This window comes from Patella vulgata, chromosome 8 (assembly GCF_932274485.2).
Source record: "Patella vulgata chromosome 8, xgPatVulg1.2, whole genome shotgun sequence".
NCBI classification, from domain to species: domain Eukaryota; kingdom Metazoa; phylum Mollusca; class Gastropoda; family Patellidae; genus Patella; species Patella vulgata.
Window position 1 is genome coordinate 1,780,774 of NC_065886.2, and position 22,300 is coordinate 1,803,073.

Genomic DNA, 22,300 nt, shown 5'->3' on the forward strand with positions numbered 1-22,300 from the left:
TAAACCTGTCTGCTATCGATACCCCTGGAGGTCTTGGTGGCATTCCTTATGTTATTATGTAACCTTAACTTGTTGCTGGCATGTCTTATTTAAACTTTCTTTGTCTGGCATGTGTTGAGTGTTAGACCAGATATGATACATTAGCCAGGTGTCTAATAAGATCCTTTGTCTTGAAGGGTTTATAAACCCAGAACGGAAACGACATAGTCAGTCAGGTCCGGCCAGGGCACGACTCGGAGGAGAGGGCGTCTAGAAATTAACTCCAGGCCACGCATGTAATGTTGGCAGACTCGTGCCTAGCCCAGCTTGGGCCATGGCTCCCCCAGCACAAGCTAATTACGGAGTTTTAAGTTTTGTACATAATATGTTAGAAGAAGAATAAAAGTATTATAAGATGCTAAACTAGTCTTGTCTTCTGAACTTGATTAAAGGGACAATAACACTCTTGCTGGCTTGAATGCTCCAGAAAATAAATAATATCTCTATCTAAGTACTAGATGTTTAAGTGTCCTACCTGTTGTGTAAATTATCCATTACATCCTATTTTACTTGTCCAGAGGGTTCGAAAATAGTTTTAAATCGAAGTTTCATTTGAAAAGGTTTACGTTAGACGTTTCAAACCATTATGTTGAATTTTTCAAAATTTTTAAATAAGGTGTGTTAAGATGAAATTTGTATCATCAGTTAATTGGAATATTCTAAAATAGTACAGTTTGTTGACCAGAATAAAGATTGGGACATATTATTCAGTTACAACAAGAGTGGTATTGCGCCTTTAAAGAATCAATACCGTAACATACCATTACTGTGGAAGTACACCTTAATCAATTAATGTGTGCCGAGATATTTGGACCACCTGCATTGTCAATATTAGTTTATTTACCCTAGTTTATATGTACAGACCTGGGATATTTGTACCAGCATTGTTTCCACCCATACCATTACCATCACCGCCATTGCCGTAACCACCTTCCGGGATTTCTGTACAAAACACAGACGCTTTACCAGACTTACATCCGTCACCGTTGCCGGTAAACACCGATGTGCAATCTGCCGTAGATGCGGCTTTCTGGGGACATGTGAAGTTATAAATTCCTATGGGTGAACTGTCATAATAGCTAGCATTTGAGGAAATCGACGTTGCTCGGACCCAGCCTAATTCCTTACAAAACGCGTCACCTTCCTTCAGTGTAAGACCATCGCCACAGAAAGAATAAAATCGTGTGTACATGAACTCCAAGAGATATCCATAGTTGCTGGTGTGACCTCCACCGAATCTTACTGAAAGATAAAGGTTACACGTGGGAGTACCATGCTTTAAAAGGTTTGTTATAATGTCATTTATCATTTCAGAGAGAGATTGGGGTGGGGTGGCGGTAACATGCTCTTAGCAATAAACTAGGACTAACATATGATTCAATGTTATTAGGGTCTTTGAACTGTGGAAGCAAACCGGTGGACATGGTGAAAACACACGAGGTTGGATATGCCGCCAAACTCCTTGCCAAGTAGAAGTGTGAGATCGAAAACAAGTCACCACTCTGAAAGTCAGATATTAACCGAATCCCCACTTATAAAGGGCAAAACGCATTAGCTACACACTTTTTCACGCGAAAAGTTCCCTGATGTTTGTTTGGGCAGCGTGTCCCCCTAGTCATCTTCGAATTCAATTCCCGGTTGGCATAGAAACGTAGAACGTTAAACCCCATTTAATTTCAGTTCATTTCATCGATTTACAAATATGTAGATGCGTGGTCCGCGGATGTTTGGTAACTTCCAAACCGTTAGATGGTGACATTCGTCTGGGGTGTCTCCGTCATCGTTAGTCCAGTCAGTGCAACGAGTAGGGCGTTAAACCCCATGCCATTTCATTCAACACTGTATGGGGTGTGTCCGTCTTCATTAGCCCAATCGGTGCATGCGAGTAGGCTCTCTAACCCATGCATGGCATTGCATAGTAGAACTAATTAGCATGGGGATTATATGGTGTAGCCACCTGACATATAACATTGGTTAGACCTTTTATGGAAGCTACAACAGGCATCTATTTCCTTGTATGTAAACGGGCATACGACATATATCGAATTCCAACTGTCAAGGGATCGTTTACGTGCACGACCCATATAAATATTATATAGTAAAGTTTACCATCTATTAACCACAGCCATTCTTTCCTTATCACTCTTGGCATCAGCCCACAGACTGTTAGAGATTGTCAGAGACGGAGGGTGTCGTATAGTTGTAGTTCATTGATGACACTACTGGAACCCAACTGGTGTCTAAGGTTTTACTAATAGAATACCTTTGACAGATATAAGTTTCGAATGTATTAATACAATAAAACAAAGACGGAAACACGTTGCGTTGAAAGATTGTCAGAATCAAAATGTGCCGTATATTCTCAGAAATCGACAAAAAACAAAAACAAACTAACCTTTTCCATAGCATCTAACAGCGAGATATTTCTGATCGGATCCGGAATAGTAAGGCTGATCGTTTATCACCTTTAATCGATGAATGAGTACATTGTCGTCGCGTGAGACATCCCACCAGTATTTCGATGAAACTGCGGGCATTATCGTTGTCTTTCCACCATTAAAACCAAGACTAAAGCAAGCCGATCTAGCAACCAAGGAATCAGTTTTCAAGTTAATGGCGTATCCTGTTTTACCGTTTTTTGTTATCTGCAAGTATCCATAGTCAGTTCCGCCCCCGGAGAGGGAGTATTCGTAAGCTGTAAACAACGAAATGAAATAATTTTTGTAATTATATGAAAAGCACGGGGCGTCGATTTAATAAATTAAAATAACAAAACAACTTATTTTTCTTCCGAACCTACCATTTCCGAATGTCTTAACTTCAATGATTTTTTTATGTGCGAAATAGCATTGGGTGGTCGTGTGGTGTAACGCGATCCGAAACTTGTATGACTTCAGCGGGCTATACCCGAAAACGAATTATTGAAACAAATTGTAGCATATGTTAGTACCGTAATATCACTCCCTCCCGCCCTTCTTTTTCTCTCTTCCTCGCCACCTACGGCCCTTAGGCTTTCTTATATATCCTGTAGTCCTTTACCTCTGCTATATGTTCATCCTCATCTAATCGTTAGCCTTATCGAAGGTTATCGCTGCCAATATTAAAATGTATTTTCCATTGATTATACATGTATGTAAACAGTACAGTGTACAAAGTCCAACTACCGGTAATGATGAAGTCAAAATACCTCTAAGGCCAAAGTTAAATGTAAAACGTCAAATGTAATTTGTCAAATGACAAATGTTTTATTAGAAAAGGCTGCTTTTTCGACGTGTCTACATTTTACATTTCCCTCATTACATTTTACATTTGCGTCCTGCCGCATCTCATTTGTCCTTCACACTTTCTACATACATGTAGCATCTTACGCAGAGCACTATGATATGCAAATGTAGATATCACATGACTTATTAACATATACGGAAACGAGGCCCAATCAACCTGACACACTGTAAGCCTCCGTGTGTGTGTGTGGGGGGGGGGGGGGTAAATGTCGAAATACGGCTCTTAATACGAAATTCCAGTTATCGTGTTATACATCACTGGAAAGTATGTTTCTATGGCGCTTTGAATCTATCAGTTATTTCCTGACACAATCATGATTACGTACTTTAGAGACTATATTTTCAACTTATATTATTTGTCAAATGCTCGGATTAGCCATACCAATCACATGATTTTATTGGCACGGTCGTTCAGTGAATTTCTTATAGTTTACCATGTTGATTGCCTCAATATCGTGTGGTAAAGAGCATTTAATATTGGCAGTCATACCCTTCCATAGAGCATATGGTATTGCGAGGAGCCTCAAAAGTGTAATAGCCTTGGGCCTTTCTTCATTTAAATCCGGCACAGCATGTAAAGAACAACTAGCCCGACGTTATTTACCACTCAAGAGTAATGGTGCTTTAAAGAAATTCCGTTATCACTGTCCAGACATTTTTAGTCATTCGATATGTACCATACTTACGGTCATCATAACATGTCACGGCTGCATATTTCTCTGAGGCACATGTGAAGCTGGTATCATCCCCGTATGTTATATTACACGAGGTTAGGTTCGTCTCATCACCACTACAATCCGCATCGAAAATCCACGTGGGTTTTATTTCATTGTATGAACTGTCCATCCGATACGCTGAACCTTCTCTACCATCTCCACAAACAACGGAAGCTGCCTTGTGACCCCAGCGAGTCCCACAAATGTATCCCCATATACCGTGATACAAGACCTGGACACGGATTCCATCTATATTTATCTTTCCGTCCTGAGTGTGGTCTGTAGGAACATCGCATGCTACCACTGCTACCTTATCAGTGATCCCACAAGCTTTACTGGTAGAAACACGACACTCTGACAACAGATTCTCCGTTCCTGTACATGTAAATGTCTGTTCAAATCTCGTTTCCGAGTCAATGTAACTTTTAAAGGAAGCGGAGGGTAGAATTGTACTTTGACCAGAGTGACCAAGCTCTCGACAAACGACTAGAGCTGCATTTGCATCGAATCCATCTGCGCACAAAAAATTAGCATGGACACTGATGTTGTAGACCTTGATTGGTCCATATCCATCTGACAGTGGAACGACTAAAATATAATCAATTGTAATATCTATTAATTTGAATGAGTTAATATGATACCGTAGAGGTTATAATAAGAGTTAGATCAGAAGTTTGTTAAGTTAATAAGAGTGATGGGAATTTTTAAATTGAACTTGTCCCCAAAACCCCACTTAATATCTATGTTAACCATCCGAGAAAGAAAAAATGGAACGAAAACATGAGTCTTATAGTTTTCTCATTATTTATGTTCTGCTCACCTGTACCAATGAGGGAAACTTTGCCAATACACGCAGCGCCTGCAGCAACACCAGACTCGTCGAAACAATCGGGACTAGCATCTGTTAGTTGACATTCACTAAGTTGAGACTCGCTACCAGTGCAAATATATGATTCGTTTTTCATTTGTGTTCCTGTTCGGTCACGTACACTAAAGGATCTTCCGGATAAATAGCCCATTTGTCGGCAGAAGACTTGTATCGTCTCTGTGGTTGTGTCATTTGGACAAAGGTTGTTGTAGCCATAATGTCCATCGTAGATGTAAACTGTACCTTGAGATATACCACTCGAGATCTGAAAACCCACTGAAATAGAAATTAGGGAAGGAAATGGAGAAGTCCACCGAATATATGTTTGGGGTTAGCATCTGGTATATTTAAATACCCGTAATTCGCTGTCGAATATTCGAATGAAACTCGATAACCCAATAGGTTAGGACTGCAACCGAGCCGTGGTCCGCGTCACGTAGACGCATGGGCATTAATGAAAGAAACATGACACAAACTGTAAATATCAATATAAATAAAATAACCAGACCAGTAGTCTCAGGATAGTGAATATAAAAACAAATGTAGTAGTCTAGAGGTCTAGAGTGTCACGCTTCGACCTCTAGTTGGCCGGTCACCTCTGGCTTGCGGCTGTGGTTTCGATCCCAGGTGTGAGCGTATGTGGCTTGGAGATAGGGGCGCCTTCTCAACCTCGTGGGTTTACTCCGGGTACTCCGGTTTCCTCCCACAGCAAAGACCCCTGCGCGTGCGCTAAGATCATTAAAATGAACATGTCTGCGATATCACCTTCGGTGGAAGCGGACGTTAAACGCTAAGAACAACAACATATCCATATAAGTATTTTTAATTTGTAAAATCTACATCTATGTGTCTTATAAGGAAAATGTAGATCTATATGTAGATCTAGATGCGCAGTAGGAGGTGTAATCTGAATACCCAGTAGACCGTGAAAAAACAAGGATGGAGATTTATTCTGAATACCCAGTAGACCCCGGACGGTGAGTAAACGCAGATGGGGATGTATTCTGAATGCCCAGTAAACCCAGGACGGTGAGAAAACACCGTTGGAGATGTATTCTGAATGCCCAGTAAACCCAGGATGAGGAGAAGAACCATCAAACTGTGTTAGCCGAGTGTGTTATTCGGAATGATGTGACAATCTCGATATAAAGCCATTCATTGCAAATTACAAGGAGTAAGCACGCCGGAAATGAAATGAAATGAAATGGGGTTTAACGTCCTACTGTTCTGCTCCTGTACTGGACTAATGAAGACGGGAACCACGCCGGGAAATCCGGATAAACTTTCTCGGCCAGCGCAGCTAGGATCGAACGAACACGGGACTTCTAAAATAGAGAGCCAACGTCCTACTCACTAGGCCACCTTGGTCCCCGCTTGTCAAGGAACAACGTTTAGGCGTTCGGATGGGACGAAAACCCGAGGTCGCATATACACATTAGATTGTACATACAAAATACCTTGGCAGTTATTCGAGTAACAAGCAACGCCGCTGTCCAGGCACAATTTCATTAACCCAGTCCGAGCATAACTGTGAGACGTTAAACCCCATTTCATTTCATCGGAACCCTTGTTTCTACTTACCTTCCCCTTGGCAAGCTAATTTATAAATTTTAAACTGATGACACCACGAAAGTGTATCCCAACCAGTGTTATTACAATCTAATAGATATTTATCGTTGGAATCACACGTAAAGCCCGTGTTCCAATATCCAAAACGAGTATAGTCTGCTCTTAATTGGTATGGATAGCCATTCTCATCGGAAGCATTATAACCAAGCTGTTGACAGATCATGCCACCATGTATAGCTGTTGCTCTCATCCGGTTGTCGTCACATAAATACTTCCATTCATCATTGATTTTAACTTGTACAATTCCCTGATTACTGCGTTCTCCGCCCCATAATCTAAACGAACCATTTGCTATTAAAATATAAAATAAAAACTCGATTAGCTATATGCGTGGTATTTACTTATGTTTATCTATTTTCGATATTTTATTATATTTGCCCATGATATTTAAATAATGACTCAATATCAGTTCTCTATCAAATAACGATACACCGCTCCGTCAAATAATGTTACAATTCACAATCAAATTAACGTTACAATACTCCATCAAATACCGTTACAATTCTCCACCAAATACTGTTACAATCCTCAATCAAATAATGTCATAATTCTCTATTAAATAATCTTAAATTTTATGAGACCCCATGTCTATTATGTGAGGTCCTAACTGTTAGTTTGTTCAGCGTATGCCTAAACCTAGTTATTTAGGCTTCTTTCGAGTGTGAAGTCCTAAGCTGTATCTATTATATTTTTAACCTTAACCCTGAATTGGATTAAGTATGATCTAAACATCTTACCTGTAGCTGAACTCTCTGGAATAAACAAAACCAATGAAATATAACACCACTTGAAACTCCCCATCATCTCTACAGCCACAAATACAAGAGTAATAATTATATTAAATGGATTGGTGTCTCAAGTCTCGTTAATTATATTTAATGGATTGGTGTTTAAAGTCTCGTCAATGTATCACTTCCGTAATTTTGATTCTACCTTATGTTTATTTGTGAAACTTTCGGGAGAATGACGGAATAAAAGCTCTGGTGCATTGTCCCAATTGGTTCAAAAGTACATGTATAGTTATTTTTCTACCTTTTCACAAAAGACAACCTAATTCGGTAATTTCCTTTGATCTTTAGTGGTTATTCTCTCGACCTATAATTGGTTTCCGGAATATTATTATTGTTTATCTACAAAACAAGCTGGAAAGGGTTATTAATTTACATAATAACCCGGTATGCGGTTAATATTCTACATAGAAATTCCAACGCCAATGTGTACACGGTACACAGTAGACAGCTGTTCTTGTCAGACCCTCAGTCCTGCACCACTGACAAGGGGAAACCACGCCGAAATATATCCCGATTAGCTTTATCGGCCAACACCGGGATCGAACCAGCAACCTACAGACTAGCGAGCCAGAATCTTGTACACTTCGTCACAGTGTCGCCTATTCTACATAGTAAGAGGTTATTATACTACATAATAACCCGGATATTATTATGTAGTATAGTAACCTGCATAATAACCCGGGTAGGATATTATTATTCTACACAGCAACATGGGCGCCCCGATTGTTTTTCGGAAGGTTGCGGGGAAACTGAATATACTTGGACCCCCAAAAAATTTACATCGTACTTTAGGTCTAATATTATTTTCAGGTACCGTAACGTTATCAAAATATGTGTCCCTATAGAGATGTCAATTTCCTATTTAAGAAAAGCTTACGTTCACTTTCGTGCATTTTGGCTTTGATGTAATTAAACAATGGCGGATTCGAGAATCGACGCATTTCGGCTCGTTGGTCGTTCTCATTTTTTCAACCTATGTTGATAAGAGAATTTTCAACAATAATATCCAATATGCATTCCTTACTTTAAACGCGTATGAAGAAGCGACAGTTAACGGAATTCAGCTTTCAATAATTCTCTTCGAAAAGAAAATTATTGGCTCAAGCGTAAAATTCAATATGTAAAAGTGAAAAAAATATGAATACGGCACCCCCTGACTTAAACATGATAAACATTGTGTGATGTTTTAGTTTAACCCCGTAAAATATGCCAAAACAGTGTTTACAGAAGACTGAAACTTTAAAATTTTGGTATGGGGTGGCCCATACTCCCACACTCTCCCTATCGCTCTACATCGGCTGCTGCGCAGCCTCGTGCATCCGGCGTCACAGTTTGTCAACATTTTATATAATTTCATTTGCTCCCCCCCCCCCCACACATATATTTCACGGCTACGCCTGTGCACAACAACCTGCATAATGACCCGGGTAAATTCATTCGTTTCGTAATTTACAGCCAAAAACGTTCCCAATCCCCCATAAAAAAAGATCTCGACGTATACCCTCTATAATTCATTGACTCGTACCGTTTTGATCTTTACGTATATTACCAGTTTGAAAATGATATTGCGCAATACAATTCTTGTATGTTAATATTTTACTTATTCCAGAATGTGTCAGTAGTAAACGGAGGCATACCTTGAATGAACATATCAACATTTGCCCAACTCATAGCAACCGGACCTGTGGGGAACCATAATCAAAGAGAAAAAACGCAAATTGATTTTTGCCTTAATATTCACTAAATACCTGTATGGGTATTGGTTATCAAAATGTATAAATTTCACGATTTTATTTCATTTTAAATCTGTTTAATAAATCAAAACAAAATGGTATATTAATAAATCAAAAAAAAAGAGAAATTATACGAACCTTTAAAACAGTAGACTGCTATCTCAGAGCTATCCTCGATATTACTGAATACAGTATTTTTATATTTGTTCTTGTGATATATATTTCGCAATAGGCTAGGTATTATGTTCAGTATAGTAACCACAATAGAGATTGTGAAACAAGGGTGGTTGTCAGGGTGGTTCTGTTGAGGTGGAAACGCGTGCATGTCCAGCTCCTAAGTGCTTTCCTTGCCCTTTAGATCAAAAGGTCTGTCACTGCTAAATACCTGAGAGGCATATGCGTAATCTCGTCTGTCCAACCTCGTGGGGTTTCTCCGGGCCCTCCGGTTACCTCCTACAGGTAAAGACCCCTACGCGCAAGCCATTTATTGAAATAAAATTAAACCATATGTCAGTGCCGAATTGACCTAGTTTGTGTCGAGTGGACGTTAACCCCCATTTCTCTCTCTCTCTCTCTCATATATTCTTAATCTGAATATTGAAATTGAACAGTTTCAGTACCAAAGTGACTTAGTTTGTGTTGAGTGGGCCTTGTATACAATGACTAGGGTGACCCGTGCACTTTACAGAAAGTTGGTCTCGACACGGCTAAATGTGCACGCTTCAGTTGCGTGTCTCGAACTGATTTCTGACTACCCCGCACTCGCTTTGAGTCGATAAATAGCCATGGCACGTGCAATTCTTTACAAATATATCAACTATTACAGCCGTAAAAAATCTATTGTTGACGATTTTGAATAGCAGAAAAATTTAGCTTCTTGGTTATTACAGCAGCTTTAGTAATTACGTTTGTTTTATTTTTTAAATTGCTTCATCAGTAACTGTACCGTTCAGAGCGGCATCTTTTGGTTTAGTACAAATACTATATCTGAATCACTTTCTTTAGCAGGAACATGATACTAGCAGTAGTTTCATTTTACTTTTACAAGTTTCTTAAAACAATTGTTGAGTTGTCTAAAGTGCTTATTTCTAAATTCAATTTCTTGTTCTAGCTTTCTGTTATGTTTCGTAAAAAAGTAGTCTTGATTATCCCGACCTGTCAATCAGACGTAGAATGGTCGATAGACTGGTTAAGCGAGACTAATTTCAAAACAAGGGCACGTAACCTATCTTTTACTCAAAAGTGTCTGGATGTTATGGACGCAACTTGGAACCAGTTTTCAGTCTATTATTTATAGATGATTAATGGTCATAGCTTATTAAGTACAACATGATCGTTTATTTAGTGACTATAATTGTGTGAAACTGATTTGAGGCTTGGCATATAAATAAATATTGTGGCGTAATTGACGAGATATTTGGAGATATTTATTTATGGTGGGTCACCCTACATGACAAATGATTGCATATTAATTAGGTTGTATTACTCGTAAATCACTTTCTGATTTATTGCAGTAATAGATTTAGTTTTACAGTTATAAGAGGGAAAAAAGGGCGGAAATGGGGTTAAACGCAGACTTGATATAAACTGGATGACTATGCGACTAGCATATGGTGCAATTATATTTCAGTAATCAACCAGAGCATCCGTCCTGACCGTGGTATTTGACCCTACTCGTCATACGTACCTGTTACACGAATGCTAACACAAGGCCTCGGTATTTAGACCCTTCCGAATGATTAGGCCGCTGTCCTGTGCCACGGACTAACTATATGGGTCTTACGCATGCGCTTTAGATGATAGGGCGCAATCTGTTCGAGAGCCGAAGCTTTTACCTGATAAACACGTAAATCACGGGAATTATTGAAATAAACATCCTCCACTTTAATTTGAAAATGTCCCAATCGGTGTCGGGTTATGCTTTATTCTTTAAGGGTTCCACAGCTCTCAAACCACTCCTCGACGTATTACAGACCCCGATAACCAAAGGAATAAAGATATTATATTGTTGCCTTGTTTTGTTGTTGTTTATACTGTAACTATTGTCTTTTTTTAAAGCCACGGTAGCTAGGTGATTAAGACGCTGGCTCACTAGCCTGGAGGTCGGGTGTTCGATCCCTGCATTGGCCAAAAAAGTTCATCCCAATTTTCCGACGTGGTTTCCCCTTGTCAGTGGTGCAGAACGCAGGGCCTGACAAGGACAGCTGTCTAGCCCTTCGGATGAGACGAAAAACCGAGGTCCCGTGTATATATTGGAATGCACGCAAAAGATCCCTTGGCAGTTGGAATTCGATATAAGAGTAAGGGATAGTGCCGCTGCCCGCTCAAAATTTCTCTCATAGCACACTGTATGGCGTATGCCCGTCTTCATTAGCCCAGTATAGGAGCAGAACAGTAGGACGTTAAACCCCATTTCATTATTATAATTCATTTATAGTTTTTTTTAGTAGCCATATAACCGGGTGTACTGTCTGTATATAATATTTATTTTGACAGAACTGTTATCAGTAACATTATCGATGGCTAGTAATCTTGTGCAAATTTGGTCAATATGTCGGATTGCGCAAACTTTGTCTATTTGTATTGTGTGTTGCTAAGGCCTGATTTTCAGGTACACGTTTCCACCGGTGAAAAAATCGATCCAATGCACCTGTAATGGGACGGTTTCCATGCAAGTGTTTCTTGCTCGCAGAAAAAAAGTTGCCCAATGAGCGACCTTTTCGCTTGTGTTTTTCTGATGTGAAGTGTGTGCATACGGATGCTTACATTCTCTCATACACACACGGGTTTTCTACCACAAATTCGATCAACTGCGCTTGTTTTTGCAAATACAGCGTGAAAATGGCAGATTTTTATGACATGGTGTTATTTTATGAAATTACTACTTTAACTAAAATTACCGGTATATAATAAAATATATACTCGCAGATTGGCAGGGTTTTTTGTTGAATAAAACTATTGGTGTATTTTTGGTAAGACGCTAGCTCGCTCGCCTGGAGGTCGGGTGTTCGATCCCTGCATTGGCCGAAAAAGTTCATCCAGATTTTCCGGCGTGGTTCTCCCTTATCAGTGATGCAGGACGGAGGGGCTGACAAGGAAAGCTGTCTAGTCGTTCGGATGGGACGAAAAACCGATGTCCCGTGTACACATTGGCGTGCACGTAAAAGATCCCTTGGCAGTTGGAATTCGATATAAGAGTAGGCCGTAGTGCCGCTGTCCGGGCAAAATTTCCCTCATAGCACACTGTATGGCGTATGCCTGTCTTCATTAGCCCAGGTTAGGAGCAGAACAGTAGGACGTTAAACTCCATTTCATTTCATTTCATTTGGTGTATGTTTTATACATTGTTTACTCGCCCTTCTCTCTTTCACGGCATTGACTTAAACAGTATTTCGTTTCGTTATTTTTATAAGTTTCTTTAAACCGACTTCGCAATTTTAGTTCACCGCCTGTCAAGCGTTTGAGATCGTCCAAAATATGATTGGTGTAGCGTTGAAGTGGACTGTGTGGGATCATCGTCACGACCAATACTGTTTGATGACTGTAGTTTGAAGTAGGTTATGTTATGTCATTAAGTATATATATTTATAGAACAACTAGACGTACGATGATAATGAACGATGGGTGAAACTTGACAGCTCTCCCCACTAATCGATACATGTGTGTATTAAAGCACATTATACATATCGACATCAGGTATGAGACTACGGTTGCCACTGTTTTATATCTAGTCATATAAGTCTTCAGTCAGATATATAACATTCATGAAATGAAATGAAATGGAGTTTAAAGTCCTACTGTTCTGCTCCTATACTGGGCTAATGAAGACGGGCATACGCCATACAGTGTGCTATGAGGGAAATTTTGCCCGGACAGTGCCTACTCTTATATCGAATTCCAACTGTCAAGGGATCTTTTACGTGCATTCCAATGTATACACGGGACCTCGGTTTTTCGTCTCATCCGAAGGACTAGACAGCTGTCATTGTCAGGCCCTTCGTTCTGCACCACTGACAAGGGGAAACCACGTCGGAAAATCGGGATGAACTTTCTCGGCCAATGCAGGGATCGAACACCCGACCTCCAGGCTAGCGAGCCAGCGTCTTAACCACCTAGCCACCGTGGTTCCCTATAACATTCATAGTAACAAATTAAATAAAATGAACTGAAGTTTAACGTCCGGCTTGGGTGCTCCGATTGGGTTAGTGAACACGAGTACACGCCATGTGCTATAAGGGACATTTTGCCCGTACAGCGGCACTATGGCGCACTCTTATATTGAATACCTCGGTTTTTCGTCCCATCCGAACTACTACTGTACCTTATCCCTTGCCAGGCCCTCTGCCCTGCGCCACTGAAAAAAAAAAGGAAACCACGACGGGAAATCCAGATGAACGTTCTCGATCCACATCGGGAGCGAACCCGAGACCTCCAGACTAACGAGCCAGCGTCCTACTCACTATCCACCGCGACTCCACCCCTGTTTTATATATGGTGATAAACGTTGTCAGGCAGGTATTCCAGACCAAGTAATAAACACAATCTATTTGAAATATTATCCCTCAACACTACCCTTATTATATATTTTCTGAAGGCAATACTATTTCTACAACCATGGATTATTAAACGTACGTTTATTTGCTATATAATTCAAGGACCAGCCCCCTGCGCATAGTATATGAAAGGCCTGGACAAACAAAGCTAGGCGGTATTAGACGAGCTCTGACGGTTAAAGCGTTATGTAGCAAAGACCAGGTTATCCTGTGACCTATAAACGTGGTAGACCATCTCGACCCAGGTAAATCAGATACTGTTACCTTGACCTAGATTTCTTACGATCAATATGTAGTCTATCTGTACTTTTATACATTAAAAGCGAGTGACTTCATGAACATAAGGATTTATTGGTTGTTTGTAGCTTAAGAAAAGGGATTTAAACACCTGTATTACAGTTCATTATATCATACAGGTAGTCAACTCATGTTTTGTATAATACAGGTAGTTATCAACACATGTTTGTGTTTTGTATAACACAGGTAGTTATCAACACGTGTTTGTGTTTTGTATAATAAATAGAGGATATTTGTCGTTTTAGAGTGAATAACATATTTTATTTCATCGAGAAGCAAGAAAACTTATATTTTCACGAATGCGTAGCATGAGTGAAAATATAAATGTTTTCTTGCTTAGAGATGAAATAAAATATGTTATTCAAGACAAAACGACAAATGTTCTATTTATTTTATGATTTTACAATCATTTTAGGTAAAAACAACATGGACTTCTTTAGCCAGTGGAATAACACTTTTATTTCACTGATAAAACGCGGTATTCCACTACTGATCATAAAATAAAGTTAGTTATCAACACGTGTTTTATTATCAACATGTCTGGTTATTCCCTACTACTCCTTCAACTTCTGTTCATCGCAGTTAATCCACAACAATCAGGGGATGGTAAGTGTTTTAATGTGTAACCCATCTCTCACTAACGCATGATTTCAAGTATGTGTTCTAAATCATACGGTCTGACATAAGGCCACTCTTGTTCGTGACCGGGATTAAGGTCGCCTGTACAAACTCATGGGTTTTCTGCGGGTCCTCCGGCTTCCTTTCATTGCTAGGGACACCGAACGTAGACCCACATGCGAATTATTGAAATAAAATTGAGACATATATTACTTCCGAAATGACCTAGATTATGTCGACGGACGTTACCCCACCTCTCTCTCTCTCTCTCTCTCTCTCTCTCTCTCACACACTTTGTTGGGTATGTGACCTCGAAGTTAAGAATGAAATATTATAATGTGGGTTATGCGGGCAGCAGGGGGGTGCCTCATAAGCCATGAGACCTTGGTCTTTGCCAAAATCTGTTGTTTTTTGGGGTTTTTTGATACCGACTGTTTAACTTTAATGACATAATTGTTAAGTTTGTATCCACAATAGCTAGAACGAAAATGTTCTGAAATGAAATAAAATGTTGTGCACCCACTGGACTAATAAAGACGAGTAAACTGTTGCATATAATGTAATGTTGAAATTTCATGTTAATATCATTAAAAGATATGGGACGATGTACAATATTATTCACGTATAAACACTCTTTAAAACTATATATAATTTTGTCTATACAAGATTTATATGTGATTGTATTATATGTATACTGTATATACGCAGTCATGCATAGAGTTACTAAACAGTAGGCCTACATAGTGTTGTACTTTAAGTCATTTATTTATATTCGTTTATAAAAGAATGAAATATTTACTATGTTGGACAAAACCATAAAGTTATATGTACGGAGAGCGAGCGAGAGAGAGGATATGGTGGTGGTTGTGGTGGGGGGGGGTAATGTCTACTCAACATAAACTATGCCATTTCGGAACTAACGCATGGTTCAATTTTATTTCTATAATTCGCTTGCGTATAGGGGTCTTTAGAAGTTGGAAGAGACTTGAGGACCAGGAGAAAACCCACGAGGGTGGACAGGTGACCCCACTACTTGTCACGTACAAGCAGGTAATAGACACCATGCCACTTGACTCAATGACAGAACTTATGATTCAACGTGCACGCGTTAACCATTCGGCTACCCAACCCCCTGTCTATGTAGGACAAAACTATATAGGAGTTATATACATTGTGTATTATATTCAGTATTCTTAAAAACTATATGTACTCCCCATTTTAACCAAAATCCCTTTTGTTCCCACCCACCACAACCCCAATTGTTTTAAATATATATATCTGATTGTTGACATTTTTATAATTTCAGTTGTTCCTTTAAGTCAAAACCGTGAATATGGGGTTGTTAAACTTTACAACGATAAAATTTATAGAAGAGCAGTGTGTGCCGATGGGTTTGATTCGAAAGCGGCTAAAGTTGCTTGTAGGGAAATGGGTTTGGGTGAAGGGGGTCGTCTGTTACCAGTAACAGCCTTCAGATACCTCAAAGTCTCCCTGGACAAAGATATATTCAATACAACCTTCAACTGTCAAGGAACAGAAGCTAGATTAAGAGATTGTATTTCAGAAAACAAAGCTTCTTGTCCGAGTACAGATGTTGCAGCAGTTGTATGTTCGGTACCACCAACTTCCACAGGTAACTTAATCTATATTTGATCAATATAGTACCAAAATACAACAAGAATTGAAAGCTAGACCTTTCATATCAGAGTCCGAATTCAAAATATTGATAGAACAGCTTAATTTGCTTTGCTTAGCCATGCGCCCTTAATGTTCTAGAGCTCTGTCTTCCTTTTCCCGACTTAGTAAATTGATCTTCTTAACTTCAAATGCAATATGTCAGTAGACTCACTTGCTTAGCCACTCGCTCTTAACATTCTCGCTCTCTGTCTGCCCTTTTTCTAAAGGCTTGACGTTTTGACAAGAATGAAATATCGGTAAATCAGGCACTGCAACCAAACTCAAGCACAACTGTGCTTGATAACGATAGGGATAAGAGGATACTTGTCAAAAAGTTATGCTTTTAGAATAAAACCAGTGATTGATTTATCGATATTTTTTTATTCTTAAAGAACAAAAGGAACGTACCAACACAAGAAAAACAAGAATGAGAGGAGGGAGTTTGCAAGCGGAGAATGTGTTTGGTTTTCATAATTTCCTGCCCTGTAGATGTAGCAACAAACAATGGTCCGCCACCAGAATATTGAAATGCCACGACAAATATTTCAAATATTTTAAAGCGGACAAGGAGTTTGTTTTTCATAATTTCGTGTTCTAATCGTGTAGCAACAAACAATGACACGACAATTATTTGGAAATGACGAACATCATTTATTTATGTTACAGTTGACGGCGAAACGAGAATAGGTGATGATGAACAAGTTGAAGTGTTTTATCATGATTATTGGGGTACAGTCTGTCCCCGACACTGGGATGATAATGCAGCTAAGGTGATGTGTAAAGATTTAGCTCAGCATGCCAAGGCTAGTGTAATCGCAGTGGGAGACCTGAAACCCAGATGGGTATTTGACGTTAATTGTACTGGTGATGAAGATAAATTAGATTCGTGTCAGATAACCAGAGATGATCCTAACTTTGAATGTGATACAATCGATCAAGCTGTAGCATATTGTTACAATAATAGTAAGTTTAAACAACAGAACATTTCACAATTTTAAATCTGTCCAGAACAACGGCGTAGTTTTCAGTAGTCTCTGTAAAGTTTTGGCCATAAAGTGAAGAAAACCGAGAATTTGACTCTGGAAGTTACACCCGCTAGCTCTTCTGCTGGATCTGCTGGAGTTTTCAGCAGAAGAGGGTTGTTAGTCCCGTACACACATCTAAAACAAAAAACTCACCCTAGCTTGTTTAGGGTGTTCAGGGCTTTGTTAACAATGTCTTCCCTATTCACAACCCTAAATTATGTAACTCTAGATTATAAATTGTTTGTTTTTAGAAAATATGCCCTATGTTAGATTTAGATAAAAAAAATCTGTCTCTTCTTGCTATAATAGTTTACAAATAGATAATTGAAAATGAATATAAGGAAACTTTCATTCACATTATTTTATTCTGAGTGTCATTATCACTGTTTTAAGTTTTGACAAGACGTGACACAGATTGTTTATTGTCGTAGCAACATTATTTGTTAATCGATACTAAGCATAGCTTCTCCAAATCAGTACATGGCGATCGTATTTCAATCGGTGTAATCCGATGAGAGAGAAATGGGGTTTAACGTCCACGCGACACAAACTAGGTAATTTCGAGACTAACACATGGTTCAATTTTATTTGAATAATGCGCTTGCGCGTAGGGTCTTTAGCAGTGGGAGGAAACCGGAGGTCTCGGAGAAAACCCATAATGTTGGACAGGCGATCCTATTCCTTGTCACGTACAACCGGGGAATCGAAACCACGCCAGTTGACTCAATGACAGTGTTGACAGACCGTATGATACAGCGCGCACCTGCTAACCATTCAGCCACCCCACCCCCTCGCCATCCGATAATCCAGAGGATCTATTATACGCTTGTCATATGAATAAATGTCTAAATAATAATTTCTATAAAATTTGAAGCCAAAATAAACACCTGTGTAATAAACACCTGTAATAAACACCTGTGTTTCTTACATAATACATCTTTAATATTATAAGAATTTTGGTGGATTGACCCGACAAGGACAGCTGTCTAGTCGTTCGGATAAGACGCAAAACCGAGGTCCAGTGTACACATTGACGTACACGTTAAAGATTACTTGGCAGTTGGAATTCGATATAAGACTAGGCTGTAGTGCTGATATCCGGGCAAACTATCCCTCATAGCACACTGTACGGCGAATTCCCGCCTTCATTATCCCAGTCGGTGCAGAACAGTAGGACGTTAAACTCCATTTCATTTCATTTTCATTTGGTCAACCCGGTGACATGTAAAGCCCTAGCCAGCGACAGAACTAAGTAATAACATGAATAACAATTATCTCCGTTACTTTTTCTTTTTTTTCAGCTTTGGACTTTCGTCTTACTGGAGGTGGAAGAAATTATGGATATGTTCAATTAACACATAATGGTGTTACTGGCTACCTCCAAGGAACTGATTTAGCACGAGCTGCTTGTAATACTTTCGGTTTTAACGGGGGTATAGCGCACGATATGCCGCAATTATCAACTAGATACTGGTGGTTTGCAAATAGAAACGAACAATTTTTAGGCTTTCCCCTTCTAAAAGTAAATAATCTGCAACCCCGAGAAACAGGCTCTAAACAGGAATATCTCTCGGTTTTCTGTTACGAAAACGGTAAGTAAATTGACAGCATCCTGCTTCCATTTGGACAGCATCTTGACCTATTCAAGAAGCGAAATGTAGCATAATATCTCTGGGCCCTGTTTCACGAAATTTTAACTAAAGATAAAATCCAGATTTTAGTAGATACTTCAATTTTGATTGGCTAAGCACTGAAATCAATCTAATATTATCGAATCAAATTACTAAAATTTGGATTTTATCTTAGTTAAAATTTCGTGAAACAGGCCCCTGGGCATCAGTTGCTAGAGATTCTAATGTACGATGGATTATTGACTGTTATATCGAAAACCTTCTTGTGTCTTGTTTGTGTAGCATTTCATGTGTAGTCTATCTCCATATCAATTGTATGTATTCTCCCTAAAGCCTTGTTGTACATTTCGTGGGAAACATTTACGGAAAAACATGACCACACAATTTTCCGGAATCTCCCACACTATAAACTCGCGATATAGGTGTGGTTCGAGAAATCGGTTCTTGTGAAGTTTGGTGCCTGATTCGTGCATTTCACGTAAATGAAACTTTGGTAGATGGACACGGACATGTCTCTATCCGCCTGCTTCGCACTGTGCGTAACGTCCGCTCGCTATGACAGGCAAACTAACTTCTCTATTTCGTGTATCACAAGTGGCAGGAGGCGGTCAGATGCCTCACGCTAAATATTTTTTGTTTTGTTTTGCTAAGCACGTGTCCTCTTTTACAGTAAGACTTGGTTCAATCGGTTACGGAATCGTTCTGGAAATGAAATATAGAAAATACTACGCATATTGTGCTGATGGGTTTGCTCAGAAGGAAGGTGACGCAGTATGCAGACAATTAGGATATCCCAAAGCAACAAAGATCACAGTTGGAACTTCGAAAGTAGAAATTAGTGTGATAGGATTTCTTGATTTTACCTGCCCAGAAGGAGCAAATTCAACAAAGGAATGTACATCAACGTTTAACCAGAGTGGTGGTGGTTGTGTCTCGGGAAGAGCTTATGTTCATTGTATACCAGATGATTCTAACGGTGGAAGTAATGGACTAGAAATTACAGGTTTGTTTGTTGTCGCTGTGTTTTGTGTGGATCCATTTTCGTAGACCTACTGCTCCCACAAGTCCTGCCCTCGACCAGGATCGTCCACACCAAATTTGTTTTCCAGATTCCGCGTGTGCCAGGGGAACACCAGAAAATCCCTTCCCGGGCTCGTTGTTTTCATTTTTCATTTTGAACAATTGCAATTTGATTGATTGAACACGAGTTGACATTTTTGGTTTAGTTTACAGACATGCTTTTTCGGTTCTTAAGTGAGTAGAATCAGGGCTTCTTTGAACGGATTTCACAATTTTACAAAATATAAGCATGTGTCCATAGAATCGGGTATTTAATTAGCAAGTGATAATAATTAAAATACATTTATGATTACTTTCTTTCTTCATAAATGTCTGAAATTATCCAGTAGTTACTGGTTTCTATAGCAACCAGGGCATTATACCTTAGTTACGGGTTTCTATTGCAACGTGTTTCTATTGCAACCTATCGTAGTAACGTTTTCCATAAAAACCCAGAAATGAACAGAAAGATAAATTTACATTCATGTTCACATGTAGGCGCTTGCATCAAAATGATCACAATTTTGCCATATTTTGCAGTGGGTTATTTACGGTTTTGATTAACGGCTTTTCTTTTATTTTCAGCTTGTGTGACAATAACTGCACTGTTCCTGGTACATGTTATTTTATCTGCTTTTTGAAATTTAAAACACGGTTTAAAGGTCACATGTTTTTCTTCTGTTTTCATTCCCACATCTGTCTAAACAGATAGTTGCTCTTGCCATCATTGATTGTATATAAAAAGTTAAATACCATTATACTACATTGATAATATACTTATTGAGTTAATTACCATTATCATATATTGTACACTTATTGAGTTAATTATCATCAAGATATGTAGAGGTTATATTGGCTTGTACACACAGTGAGTTAATTCACAGATCTGAATGATTGTTAAAATATAACATTCTTATTTTACACTATGTTAATATTGTCATGTCTGTTTTGTATATTACTGTATGTGTGTTCATCTAATGGGTCCCTGGCCTCAGAATATTGTCATTTTTGTTATGTATATTACTGTATGTGTCTTCATTCAATGGATCCCCTGGCCTTGAGAAATAAAGAACTTGACTTGAACTAATTATCATTATGATAATATGTACAATTTATTTTTGATTGTACAAGTTAATTATCATTATGAAGTTATAATTGATGGCACACGTTAACTAACATTATGATATGTAGATGTTATAGTGTAGTTCACCTGCAGTAAGTTAATTATCATCGGGCTAGTTGGATGTTATAATAGATTGTATATAATGAGTTAATTATCACAATGATATAATGGATTGTACACCTAGTTGGTTAATTATCTCTATGATATAATTGATTGTACATTAAGTGAGTTAATTATCACGATGTTATAATGGATTGTACACTATGTGAGTTAATTATCACGATGATATATATAAGTGAGTTAATTATCGTCCTAATATGTGGATATGATAATTCATACTGAGTTAATTAACACCACGATATGTTGATATTATAATTTACTGTACCTGTAGCGAGTTAATTACCATTATAGGTTCAATTTTTAATCGATTGGACACCTAATGAACATAATTATATAACAACAGGTGCTTTTCAAGAATACTCTATCTCTCCTCTCGCGGCAGCGTGTTTTAAAGGGATATTTGACATGTATTGCTTTTCTTACTCTTTTATATGTAAATAATTTAATTATACCAACCTGTCCATAATAGTTTTCTAATTGTTTACCTTAAGTCTGATTGTTTACGTTCATATAACAGAGGCTGGATATATATATTTATACAGATTAATATTAAATAAAACATATCTTTATACATCTTATCTTATCATGTTATAAACAATTACCGGGACCCTTTATACACCTTATCTTATCATGTTATAAAATAATACCGGGACCCCTTTTGAAACATAATGAGATTGCCATCACTAGATGAAAAAAGGTCCATAATACTTAACCCTCAATGGAGTAAAATTTTAGAACTGCTATGAAACGGGAATCCATCGGTTTTATCGCGGGTGTTTGCCGTACATGTATCGACATAAAGTAAGTCGCTAGCATATTGTTATATTTCAATAATTCACTTGCGCGTATGCGTCTATGGCAGTGGGGGACGTCAGAGGACCCTGAGGAAACCCACGAGGTTGGAAGGTAACCCTACCCTTTGCCACGTACAATCAGGGAATCGTAACTACGCCACTTGTCTGAATGCCTAATCTTATGACCAAACGCGCAGCCGTTAACCCATTCGGTCATCCCAATCCCCTAAGTATACATAAGAGACATAATATATGATAGTTATAATATTTGGTTGTTATGAATATTACAAGCCGTATATTGGATTGTTATACAACCCCAACTCTAAAATATCCACAGTGGTTA

The 22,300-nt window shown here is 38.7% G+C and overlaps 1 protein-coding gene and 1 non-coding gene across 5 annotated transcripts; one reads left to right on the top strand and one right to left on the bottom strand.

Moving 5' to 3' along the window:
* Nucleotides 1-1,123: 1,123 nt before the first annotated feature.
* On the bottom strand, nt 1,124-4,299 carry LOC126830410 (uncharacterized). The gene is made up of 3 exons (XR_008788981.1): nt 4,010-4,299; nt 2,435-2,734; nt 1,124-1,281 (listed from the first exon to the last, which is right to left on the bottom strand). It is a non-coding gene; the product is annotated as an uncharacterized LOC126830410 (transcript).
* Nucleotides 4,300-12,514: 8,215 nt separating this feature from the next.
* On the top strand, nt 12,515-21,739 carry LOC126830406 (neurotrypsin). Of its 4 annotated transcripts, none has more exons than XM_056103044.1 (7): nt 12,515-12,613; nt 14,326-14,516; nt 15,835-16,161; nt 16,872-17,168; nt 18,532-18,822; nt 19,532-19,864; nt 20,506-21,739. In XM_056103044.1, exons 2-7 carry the CDS (start codon nt 14,447-14,449, stop codon nt 20,559-20,561), a joined length of 1,374 nt encoding a protein of 457 aa, XP_055959019.1. In that variant the 5' UTR covers nt 12,515-12,613; nt 14,326-14,446; the 3' UTR covers nt 20,562-21,739. The 4 variants fall into 4 exon arrangements, with proteins under 4 accessions (XP_055959019.1, XP_050416753.2, XP_050416752.2 ...); XM_050560796.2 differs by lacking the exon at nt 12,515-12,613 and adding an exon at nt 13,746-13,858; XM_050560795.2 differs by lacking the exon at nt 12,515-12,613 and adding an exon at nt 13,920-14,029.
* The last annotated feature ends 561 nt before the right edge of the window (nt 21,740-22,300 follow it).